At 40.4% G+C, this 12890-nt stretch overlaps 1 protein-coding gene across 2 annotated transcripts in view; it reads right to left on the bottom strand.

The window, feature by feature from the left end:
• The window catches only part of tenm4 (teneurin transmembrane protein 4), a 164342-nt gene that overhangs the window by 130501 nt on the left and 20951 nt on the right, over positions 1 to 12890 (bottom strand). For both annotated transcript variants that reach the window (XM_034701399.1, XM_034701400.1), the window contains exon 2: positions 151 to 437. In XM_034701399.1, the coding sequence (XP_034557290.1) occupies positions 151 to 373 (223 nt within the window). In that variant the 5' untranslated portion in view covers positions 374 to 437. The remainder of the gene's footprint in view (positions 1 to 150; positions 438 to 12890) is intronic.

The raw sequence follows: 12890 nt of genomic DNA, 5'->3' as shown, positions 1-12890 counted from the left end.
AGGAATGTGGCTTTAACTTAATAATCAGGATTTCTCCATGACATTGTTCACTGCTAATATACTTATAGATGAAGTCATATCATATCAATAGCTCGCCTTCTATTGACATAATAGCATTATATTTCTAATATTAGAAGAGACAAGGCTAACCTTGCCGGCTGAACTCGTCCACCTCGTGATGAACCATTTCCTTGACACGGCTCCCGTAGGCCATCCTTGAGTCATGGTCGAAGGCCTTGAGCGTTTCACTAGAGCTGTAGGATTTGGGGTTGGGCTTTCCGTCCTCACTGTCTGCAGAGGAACTGGTGTAGCGGCGCTCTGTGTCCTGCCGGGCAGTGAGTGAGCGGTAGGGTCTACGTTCCTTCACTTCCATGGCTGCCTCCACGCTATTTTCAACATCAAATGTGGATAACAACTCCCGTTTAATTTGGGTGCTTCTGTAGAAAAAAACACAACAGAGGAGAGAATACTTCATGAATGAAGATCTGCAGTGTTATCCTTTTAAAATGCATCATGACATAAAACCAAAAGCAATCATGATTACAGATTAACTCTTATTTTAAGAGGTATGAATTAAAAAAAGATAGAAAAGACAGACACAAACCATCAATGTGCACACACACAATCATGAAGGTAACCAAGCAAGCGTTGAAAATAAAAAAAAATGCAAATGCATGTTTCTGAACAGCAGTGCATGCACGACTGAGCACACAGCGAGGGCATGAGAAACCACCCAGATTAGATTTAATAAAATATGGCACAGCAAATCTTGTACCTATAAAGTTTACGGTGCAAGTCCCCTGCAAATATTCAGTTTTATGTGTCGTATAGAATTGCTGGGCCTGCGGCATCTGTAAAAGTGGCAGGTGTCCTTCCATGAGTTGTGTTGTTTATAAGTTACAAATCATCATCTGAAAACTGAGGAGGCAAACAAATCTAGGACTACACTGAACCGGCAGAGATGATTAAAATCTGAAACATAAAACCCCAACTGTCAAATATCACAGCGACTTCTAGATCAATAGAGAGAGAGAGAATTGAAGCATTTGCCTACGTGCAGCGTTTTATTTTCTTGCCTTGAAGGACAAAGTATTGATGTAAGAGCAAGAATCAAGCATTTAAATAATTCTTAAACATTCAGAAATAATTGCTGTTTTTTAAATTGTGTTTAAAACAGACACAGCAAAGATAAGACAATGCATTCAAACTTTGTTATTGCTGTGCAACATCATGGTGCCTTGCAAACAGTTCATTCCAAGCGGCCGCATGGTTTAAGATATTGAGTAGGATTAAGATTTGTCAATGAGGATAAAAAGATGATTAAAGGCTTGGGTCACTGTTTACTTTGAAGCTCAATTACTGGACAGAGAGAATTAGTGTGCCAGATACCGCAGCTGTATAACACATTCTTCTCCTGCTTCTTCAGAGGCATTTCAAAATGATGATATATTATGAGCTGAAAGTCATCCATGCTGCAGGATTCTACTTCCGTACATTCTGCACCCACACTTGAAAACATTCCTCCCTATAAGCAAAAAATGGGACGCAAGTCACTGGATAAGAGAACACAGCTTCTGGAAAAGAGATAAAGACTACTCCTGGTGAATCTTTAGGAGTTTATATTGACAATATGCCTGTGCTGTTCAGACAAGGATTTTTCCACAAGATAAGCTCTTTATGAATACTGTATGAGATTTGTGCCGGACCAAACAGTAAACAATAATCCCCACTGAACTATATTTGCCCCTGCATGAAAAAAGCTCTCCGTTGAAGACACCATTGTTGGGTTTTTGGGGTTTCTTTTTGTATGTATTGACAGCTGAAAAGATCCCAGTGATTAATGACTTGGGGCCTCAATAGCAGGACCTCCGCCACATGGGGGGAAGAAAACGTTCCCACTTTGCAGCAAGCAAGTGCACTTCAGCTGCTCCCAAGATTTTAGATGCAGCTTGTATGGGTTGCTAATTTTCTACCTTTTACTCAAGACTCTTGATGCTATGCAAATGTAAGAGAGTGGAGGAACAAACAGCTTTCTAAAGTTTTAAAGAATGTCCTGTAAAGTGCATTGTTTTTGTTTCCAAAGAGGTGGTTCTCAGTGCTTTGGCCATCTCTCTTCTGTACAGCCTTCTCTCCTCATTATTAATCGGCTGGTAAGCAATGAGATGCACCTTTGAGACCATGGGAAACCCAGAGGACTGTTTCAGAGAGGCAACAGGCCATATACAATGACAGATGACGCGGGATGCAAATGTAGGTCCCGAAAAACGTATTTACCTTCCGTACAGCTGTCGAGAGTTTTTCACACAAAACACAGTGGAAAACTAAACAGCACTGTTCTTCATAAACAGGCTACATCTGGCTTTATCATTTTGTTCCAGCGCCGCAAAGCAAAGCTGTTGTTCTTGTTCATCTGTCTACATCTAAATCCCGGGAAAAGGAGCCAAAACAAAAGAAAATGTCACCGCTGTGTTAAATGAATGTACTCGTATGAGAGGATGATAAACAGAAAGCTGTATTTAACCATGGTGTCTCAACAGTGATTAAGAAACAGAAGTAAGAAAGTGATAGGGCTATTTTTAACTATTTTTATCATCTCATAGAGAGACAGACACAAGGGACTTCTGGAGAAACAGCTTGAAACACTAAAGAAGAAGGTTAATGAGGATACGTTCACAAAGACTCAGTTAGAAAAGTTATTGACAAAGAGCAGTGAAAAATGGCTGCCTCAGATTGAAATCTCTGTCATGAAGATAACAATCACATGCTTTCATTTCAAAGACAAAGTTCCTCTAAAGACGAGGCTGCAGAACTTGAGATTTGCCAAAGAGATGCAAACTGCAGATCTATGCACTGATCCAAAATCAATTTAGGTCTCCGTGGATGGACAAAAGAAATGATGGATGGTCTGTTTTATCCTTTAAAACAAATGCAAGCTCTACATTTTTCAACTGCATTGTCTACAACCAGGCAGGTTTGTCTGTCTGTGTAGAGCAGATGTAAGACAGCTCTGAGCAGACCAGTGATGTAGTTACTATAAAATACATGAGCATGTTATCAGTAGTGTAGGCAAATCCTCAATCTGGTGCTGACAACTCATATTTCAGGCTGTTTTTATGAATCATTTGAAAGAGAAGGAAGGAAGAAAAAAGCCTTCTCTCTTTGTGAGACTATAAAAGTAACAACCTCAACCATATTAACACTTGAGTACTATTTCCTTAAAAGTTCTTAACCCTCAAGCTGGCCGTCTCTATTAGTGTGTTTAAGAGCTCTGCTTATTTTAAATAAATGTAATTGTTTCCTCAGTTTTTGCTGTAATAAAATGTCTTTTCTATTCGAAGTATCTTTGTCACAAAGCTCTTTGTGTGCCTCCAGTCTGACAGGTCTTTTTAAAAAAGCATGCAGATGATTTACTCTGAATGTGACATGAGTCAGTGATGGAAAAAAACAAGCTTCTTCTATCTACTCTGGAGTCCAACATATATCCAGAACGGACTATCAATGAAAAGATTTGCAGCAAATTATGCGCAGGAGTGTTGTGAAGTTATTTTCTCATTGTGCTTCATCAAAATGGAATAATTTGTAATTCTCCAAAACCAGGTATCTCCTAAAAAAACAACTGAGAGAGCTTAAAAGTGTGAGGTGTGAAACATTAGAGGAATTCCTCAATGAGACCGCAGCCTTTCACACCAACCAAAACCTGTCAAACCAACCCATAAAAATAGCACCCAACGGTGTGAACGGGTGGTCAAAGGAGCCCCTGCTAAAACACTAGTTGAGGTTTTTTACTGGCAGATCGTTGTGACCATTGCTTCAGTGTCAGGAGTTAGTTAAATATGGGATCTAAATACGTGGGAGGTGTCTGGGGTACAATATAAATGCAAATGGCTCTGTACTATCCATCAAACAATTAGCAGTGTGCTGAGGATTGCTATTCAGTGCTGCTGCATATAAATCTCGCTGCACACAACCCTGCTTTCAATGAGAATTAACCACTCGCTGCTCTTACCATGTCGTAGATTTTTCCCTCGCAGAATCAAAGACTAAACACACGCTAACATTCTGCAGCAGCACAGCAAAAGACAAAAATAACATGCATGCACTGTGTTTGGCAAATCCCTCGGAGCACAATAGGGCATGATCACAGATTACTTGTCTGTGAAATCACTTAATCACTTACTATTATTACTGATTACTATTACTGAGAGGGAGACATAATGTGTAACTGATTAATTATGACATTTTTAGACACATTTCTGAAACAGAGCATGAGAATTTTTTTAACTAAAGCGGTTAAGGGCGAGCGCATCAAGATTTTGTTTTGCAATTAATCTCAATCAACATTTAAATGTCAACATCATTTCAAAAATGAGACTCCAAACCAAATCATTATGATTAATCTACATGTCGAGGTATGTGATCACATGTATCTCTACCTGTTAGTGCTTGTATGACATTAAGTAACATTTCTTAAAAACATATTTCTTGACTTGTGTTTTTTTTTTGTTACCTACTCTAATCATATAGTGAATGGATTAATGACTGTTAGCTCACACAGCACTACACACAAACAGTATGCAGTAGTGCGACAGAGAGGAAATTTGGGCAGATATCAAGAACATTGTCTACAAGGTCCATTGAGCGCAAGGAAAGCTCCATTCAGGCACCACTTACTTCTATTCTGGAGATCTTTCACATGCCTGAGCTCTATAGAAAAGCCTCCTCGGTCAACAGAAAGGTGTGTGTTCAATAGGGGGGAAAAGGACTCGGGTAGCTGGTGGGGGGCTCAATGGCTTGCCAAACAGATCTGAATTCCGTAGTAATAATACAGGCTGGGGTGGGGGGCGTGGTGGTGGTGGTGGGGCATTTCAGCAGCTGCCTCCTTCCGGGATCAAAAGCGAGCCCCCCTGCCAGCGAATAAAACAGAATGCGTAAAAGCCTTAACATAAACAAAGGTAGCCTGGGACCGCTGCTGCAGCACGCTCCCTGCTACTAATCACTCGAGGCAATTCAAGGTTTACTCCTGACAGAGAGAGCAGGCAATGGAATAATGCTATTAAACCAGGCTAGTAAATAACAGGGAGAAGCAGTCTATTTATTCACTTGCTGCATTGATGTACGCCACTGACCTTGGCTAAATACAGCAAAATGTTAGCAGTGTTAAGTCAGGCTGAAATGTACTTATCCTTTATCAGTGTTGCTGCCAAACTATTAAAATAGACATTTGCGTCTTGCGACCGCAGTATAGGTGCAGAAGAAGGCTAGGATGTATAAAATTATCCAAATATATACTCTATATTCTATAATGACCTAAAGGGAATGCAAAATCTGAACTCTAAAGGTTCACTAGAGCACTCAGGAACAACTGGTGCAAATTTCATGCAATTCTAAATGAGGGCCTCTCCACTTGGCTGAAGTGCCTCTGTTCCCAAGCATGACTGGTGAGTGCAGGGGTCACCCCAGTGGTGACCTGTCTCTCATTAGTCTCCGATTAATGCTCATTAGTCTGCAAGGGGCTAGACCTGAGTTTGATTTATAGTTTGGCCTGCAGTCAAATCAAACTTAATACCAGCTAAGCAATAATCAACTTAATGTAAACTTGCTACTGTCAAACTTGCTGTAACTAATGTTTGAAGTTTTCAGCTGTAGCCTGAGGATGATATATGGGACCAAGATGCTACAAACAAATAATCCTCTGAACAAAAATATTTAATATGCTGGAGTAAAGCCTTAAGGGTGGTTCAGTGGATCGCATAAACACATTTTTCACTGGATGTAAATGATGTCAGTTTCATATGACAGGTTTTGTGATAGCAGCCTTTGAGATTTCAGATACTACGTCTAATACTGCGGAGGTTGAACAACATTTAATTTCTGCTAATCACAGTATTAAAAAAAAAACATGACAGAAACACCATCCAGAGGCAATGTTCCTGCTTTCAGGACAGCAAAAAACATTGTTCCCCAGCATTCTGCAATCTTCATAATGTCCACTCATCCCACAGCCCCTGTCATGCCTTCATTTTTTATCTCAGTGCACACATCTCGTGACTTAAAGCACTACAATATATTATGGTACTGCAGATCAACTGAGAAACTCATTATGGGGACTTTAATTTCAACAGCAGGTCAAGAAACTTAAAAAAAAAATGCATTTGTATTCCTGAGTTTTCACAGTAGCCAGAAATGTATTCTACATTTTTACTAAAAAATACCTGCAGGCAGTTTTGAGCAAAAAATCCTGTATCTGTTCTTTGCTTTTGCCACTCAGTTATTCTGAATCCAATCAAACAGAAACCACTTAATTTTTTATGCATTGATTTCTTTCCTCAAACTATAAATTACTTGTTTTAAAGCTCCTGCAAGGAACTTTTGGTTGAGTCAACTTTGGCGCCTCCTGTGGTCAAAGCAGTCTTTATAGTAGACCACATCACTCCCATTCTTAAGATCCCTACACTGGCTTCCTGTCTGTCAGAGAATAGACTTTAAAATCCTGCTGATGGTTTATAAAGCACTGAATGGTTTAAGCCCAAAATACATTGCTGATCTGCTGCTACTGCTGTATGAACCACCTCGACCTCTGAGGTCATCAGGTACTGGTCTGCTTTCAGTCCCGAGAGTCAGAACGAAACATGGTGAAGCAGCGTTCAGTCATTATGCACCACATATCTGGAACACACTCCCTGAAAGCTGTAGGTCTAAATCCAAGATTAAGACTTTTTTATTTGCCACTGCCTTCATATCTTAGCTAATTTTAACCCACTTTAAATTAAAATTTTAATGTAATTTTTAATATATTTCTAATTTTCCTTTTCTTTTCTGTTTTATCATATTTGTCATTTTAATTGTGTTCCTTTATGCTTGTCTGAATGTCTCCAATGCTTTTAATATTTTAATGTAAAGCACATTGAGTTGCCCTCGTGTATGAAATGCGCTATACAAATAAAGCTGCCTTGCCTTGCCTTGCCTATCAATTCTGTCCTGTATCTGTCTAATGAATCTCAACCCAGTCTCTTTAAACAGTCAAATGTGGTCCCCAGATTTTTTTCTCACTTCATATTTCAAATAAGTATTGTCACTCACATTTGGCTAGCATCTAAGGAAAGTCTTTTACCTAACACTTAATATACTAACTGCTTTATCAATGTCACCTTCCCTGGTTTGATTAAAAAATAACTGGATGAACTTTACAGATCAATTTTGTTCAAACCCTTTAACAGAGAATGCAAATGAGCTGAAAGCTATTGTTTTTGTTTATTATTAGTTTTCTATTGAGCCCTCAAAGCAGGCTGCCCAGACAATTCAATAGGCTCTCTGACAGACAGCATGTAACTGTCATGCAACTGGAGTTAAATTCAACAGTTAAATTAAAGCCTGCAGTTTCTTAGAAAAGCTAATATTTACTAAATGAGTCATTGATGTTGTCACACCTTTCTGCCATTAATGATCCTGCAGTTAACTGGATACAAACATGCATGAATTATGTCTAGTAATGTAACACCAATATTTGTGTTAAACTGATTTATTGAACATGTATCTGTCCAAAGAATTCAGAACTAAACTGTGGCATAATCCAAACAGACATGATGGTCAATAACTGTCCTGATGACATGATCACACAGCAGACATGAAATAAATACCAAATAATAGAGGCAAAAACAAAAGAAGATTCACCTCATCATGCAGATACTACGCAGTAAATGGACTGTGTCTAGTCTGAGCTCAGACAGTTTCCAGCTCACCTGTGGAAGCAGAATCTGTCTCAAGTGACCACTTGTGTTTGGATTTCATTTCCCTGCCCAGATTCAAATACCCATGTAAAATGGCTCTATTCCAACGGACCAAAAAGAACTTGCTACAGAAAAAAAGAATGCAGTTGACAGCAAGATGTAACATGCATTCTTAAACGGCTCCAAATATAATTTCAGGTTTTGATTTTAATGCGTTTTAGTTTCATTTATACCAGAAATGAGGGCTAATCAGTCCACTTGAGATCAATTTGTCCTCAAACTGTGACCACTTAGACTTCCATGGATCTCAAAACCCAAAGCAAATCCTCCACTCTGTTCTTCTATTAGCACACTGCTATGAGGGCAAGGCCGATAAATGGACAGAGTTCCCCCTCAAGGAGCAGCTCTGAGAGGAAGGACTCCTCTCAGACACACTGTAAGAGTGGTGCAGTACTGCTGGATACCAATTACAATCCATTCACAATGGGGGTCCTGAGATTTTCTTGAGATACGGATCTTGTACAGGCCCAGAGTGTGGAAGTGCACTGGGTAGATCACAGACTTAGTGAGGTCCTACGATCACCAGTAACCAGTCACAGGCACAGAACCTCTCCTTTTTCTGAATGCAGTATCCTTGCTGTTTTTTCTTGAAACATCTGACCTAACAAACTCCAGTTGACTTTGAGACCACATTTTTAACCTTTACTTTATACACATATCTTATCCTGGCTGTTGAATCCTCAATAGAATCATCAAAGTGAAACACCTTATGGTAGGAAGCAATGCTTTCCCTGTCTGTGAAAATGTCAACTGATCACATAACCTTGACTTATTTGGTTACCTTACAATGGCGTAAACATTGATCTTAGAAGGCTTATACAAAATGAATCAACCAACATGGCAGGTGAGAGAAGATACGAACAGGAATACCATGTGATAGTCTCATGCACAACAAGCAGAAAGCACCACTGTGTTGTGAAGGCAATAAAACCGGTGCCTGTTCAATATCAACAGTAAAAAATCTGCACACACAGCAAAGAAAGACAGAGGGTTCCTGCATGGTAATGATCTTACTTTAAGTGCCTAACTGAGTCATCTCTGCAAGTCCTGCTCTGACAACCACACACCTCCCACATCTCCCATCTCAGCAGCCTCTGGGTGGGGCTAATCACTCTGTAGCTTCATCATCGACTGGATGACAGCAGCACCAGGCTGTAAGGATGCTATGTCTAGAAGGCGTGGCTGCTGCAGTGGCCTACTGTAAACACACTGTGCTCTGTTTTCTAAAGCTGAAAACAGAGCACATCACATCATCACATTTAACGTAAGCCCTTTTGTGGAGCAGGAAAGAATGAAATTCATTTTGCCATCCTTTCAGTGCTACAGTGAGACAGGAATCCTGAGAGGATTTTCCCGGGGCACTGAGAGTTGGTGTATGCTGATTTACCCCTAACTGATTATGACATGAAATGGCTGACGGGTAGCGCTTGGCAGTGCTGTGTTGACCTGCACAATCCCCTTTCTCTGCCTCTAAGGCACCAGAGGTCTGCACTCTGTGATCCCAATGGCTGCACATTAGACAGTGCTGAGGCTCGTAAAAACCCTTATGCACGATTGCCTCTGCAATTTCTTTTTTTGGCTTATCTTCTATCAGCCTCTAATGCAGCTTTCATTTTCCAGTGAAAGTCCCATGTTACAAGCTACCAAAAGTAGAACAAAAACAAAATAAAAAGGTATGTGTTGTGTCTATTTTTTCTGTCATCTTGACTGTTGATGCATAAGAGGGAAATGCCCTTTCATCTATCAGGGCAGGGCACTGCATCCTCCTATATATAAATTTAATTCTCCAAGTAAATTAGGATTGATCACTACAGCTCTAGGCCACAATCAGCATCCATGATCTAATCAGAGCCCGACCCTAGAAAGAAAAGGATACTTCCATAAATAAAAACCATATGAGAGCCAGCAAGTGCCCATAACACTGGGGGGAAATTTGATTACCCTCTCTCTCTCTACAGGTGTGCTTTTAGCCTCCTTCTTTCAAAAGGCTGCTGGTCTCATATAATGCCACACTATGTGCAGCCTCACTGTTGTTTTCTTGCACTCAGGCTTTTACATCATACTTGCATCAGCGGATGTGAGCGCTGCATGCTGGAGTCACTGCTAAGCAGGCGATGCCCATGGAAGCCCGACTGAGGACCATCCCAGTGAGACGGGATCTATCAGGAGCTCCTTGCTCAGCGACACCCAGGGTAATAAATTACCCAGGATTAACACGTCATCCTGCGCTCCACACAGCAGCCGCACTCCACTCACGCCATGCTGCTTAATGGATCTATTAACCAAATGGATACAAGGGTAAACTGCTTCCAGAGCTGGAATACTTGTTTAGTTAATGCTAACAACAGGCTTAGATAAATGTGCTTCTTTATTTAACAGTTAATGTATAAGTAGTACAAGTTGTGCTTTTTAATGCAGAATTCATGCAGACTGGTTTCATATTTAATTGTAAATTCTAAGTGGAAAAGATAAGTGACACCTTCTCTAGGTGTTTATTCATGCAGGTGTTGTGTCTACTGACATATTTGTGACACAAATTCTTTCCCAGAGTAGTTTTGATAACCTGTGCTTCAGACAGAACATCTGGGCAAACAGAAACCACCATGACACGACAGCATGCTCAAAGAGCCCCCTCGCTGTGCTCCTCATGTCACCTGTTTACGAATTCCTCAGAGACGTGTCTCTGTGGCCATTAAAGGCATACTCTCCTGTTGATACCTGTCACTGATAAGCGGTGCATATTCAGGAGAGGATTCAGTTGTGCAGCCGGTATCTCTTCTGCATCTCTGGCATCCGACCAGCACTGTGGACTTGCTGACAGCGTGGCACAGAGCAACCGGGCAATTTTTTTGACCAATGCTCACTCATCACAAAAGGTAAACACAGATAAGAGAGACGCTCATACAGTGTCATTTCTTTAAACTAAACTGACACATTTGGACTGCTGTGCAAGGTGATAGACATTGTTCAATGTACAGTTCTGCTTTGAAAAAAGGGAGTAAAAATAAAATAAAAAAAGTGGATATCATGCAAGACTTTAAAAACTCATATTTTTCAGAGGCTAAAACTGGTGTGGACTAAAACACCAATAATCCTCTGTACTTTATCTCCCTGCCATTAGGATAGCGGCATTATTTCTTCCCCCTGAGCTTCATCTTTCTCTTTTTTCTCCCCACTTCCTGCATATTTTGTCTGCATGAAGAAGAAACTAGACCTCTGGAGCCTCAATGAAATTTTTATTAGCAAGAAAGCACAAAACCTGAAAAGCACAAGACTATCATATCTGAATGGTGAAACCGCCGGAAAGCTATTCTTAATAATGGTAGTTGCTGCAATGTGAAATGTGTGTTTTCGCACAAAGCAAAAGGGATTGGTCAGTTGCAAACCGAGCTTGCTGTTCTTTTATGTGCAGTTATGCGTCATATGTAAACACTTACTAACTGGAAAATGCACCATGTATTCCCTCACTGAAGGCGTTCTGTAGATTTTTTATTATTCTATGATCTTCTTCTTCAAACATCTAGTATTCTGAATAACTCATAGTCCTTAGTGTCCATTTATGCTTTGCTTTGGTTCAGCCAGACCTCTGACTCAACCTCCCTGAAGTTGAAGATATCAACTGTATTTCTGTTAGTAACAACGCTCAAGAAGAAAGAGGTGGAAACAGGATGGGACCAAGCAGAAACCTCCGGTCTCAAAATATGAAGCCCATGCAGAAGTGTTATAAACTGCAATTCATCAAGCATCCGTTTGAGGCTGGCTGCAGAAACACCGGAAACCACATACACACCAATTCAAAAAAGACGATCCTTGCAGCACAAATAAACATGTTTACAGCCTGGTTCAGAAATAAGGACATGACTGACTTGGTTGACAGGCATAGCTGTTGGCTAGGAGGCTCAAACCCCACCTCTCTTGGTTGAGTTCAGCATTTTCAATATGGCTCCGCCGCCAACAACTGGCTTCAAAACAGGGCTAAAGGAACAAATGGGTGACGTCACGGATACTACATCTATTATTTATACAGTCTCTGGATGGGACACACGTGATATTATATCACATCCTTCAGACAGAGTTCTAACAGAGCTTGACTTTCCTTAAATAATTTGTCGAGTGTAAGTCGCCAGATGCTGAACAGTGACAATTATAAACCTTGATTAAAAGATTATGCTTCTAATCGCATCAACATTATCAAAACATGAAATCTGCAGGAAGGAAGCATTCCTGTGGGTATGTCTCGTAAAGTGCTGTAAAACCTCTGCCTTGCTTGAAAAGACACCAGCCGTCGCTGAAGGAAGACTGCCACACAAGACCACATTCAATTTGTGAGAGGTTAAGTGAGGAGGAACTAACATTAAAACTGACTTTTGAAAAGTGTGATAACTGCAGGCTTCGTGTAGTCACAGAGACTTTCAAAGTTTGAGTACCTAGGACAACATCTGCTTCAATTCATGTTAGAGTGATTGTCTGTGCTTCAGTGCCTGGTCCTGTTTCAAAACACAAATACCAAGTTCTTCTGCTGATACTCGTTCAATAAGAGTGAATATCTTTATCAGCCACTGTTAAATGTAGATTTGTTCATGACAGTGGCTGGACTGAAGTTCTGAGGTACCAGTTTTGCTATTTGAAGCATAGTTTCAAAGCTACAGTATGTTTGCCAAACAAGCAAAGAATGTCATGCCATAGCTTTCCATATGTCTTCAAGGCCATGATGATCTTCTAATGAAGATTGGACAGCAGGAGAACACAAGGAAAGACAGCTACCAGTGCAGGGGTTATTCTCATCATATATCCTCTGCTAGATAATGTTTCAAACAAGCTCCCAGCTCTACAATATCAGTGGTTAAAAAGGGACACTTGATTTTTATATTGACTACATCTGCTGATCTTGATACGTCTTCACGTAGAGAGCATTATCTATATTTATCATGACTGCAGTAGAGTAATGAAGAATAGTCTTGGTACATTTTCCCTTACAACTATAGAAAGCATTGAGAAATGAGGTTCAATGAGGGAAGACCTGCTCATGTGCTGCAGTCATTGTCTCCTGTTGAAGTGGGGTCAAGATACACCCCACCAAGTCATGAGCACGAAGCCTCACCA

Source organism: Notolabrus celidotus, chromosome 14 (genome assembly GCF_009762535.1).
Source record: "Notolabrus celidotus isolate fNotCel1 chromosome 14, fNotCel1.pri, whole genome shotgun sequence".
Classification (NCBI taxonomy): domain Eukaryota; kingdom Metazoa; phylum Chordata; class Actinopteri; order Labriformes; family Labridae; genus Notolabrus; species Notolabrus celidotus.
Note: the sequence above shows the minus strand (reverse complement) of the source record. Positions and strands in the feature narration are given on the sequence as shown.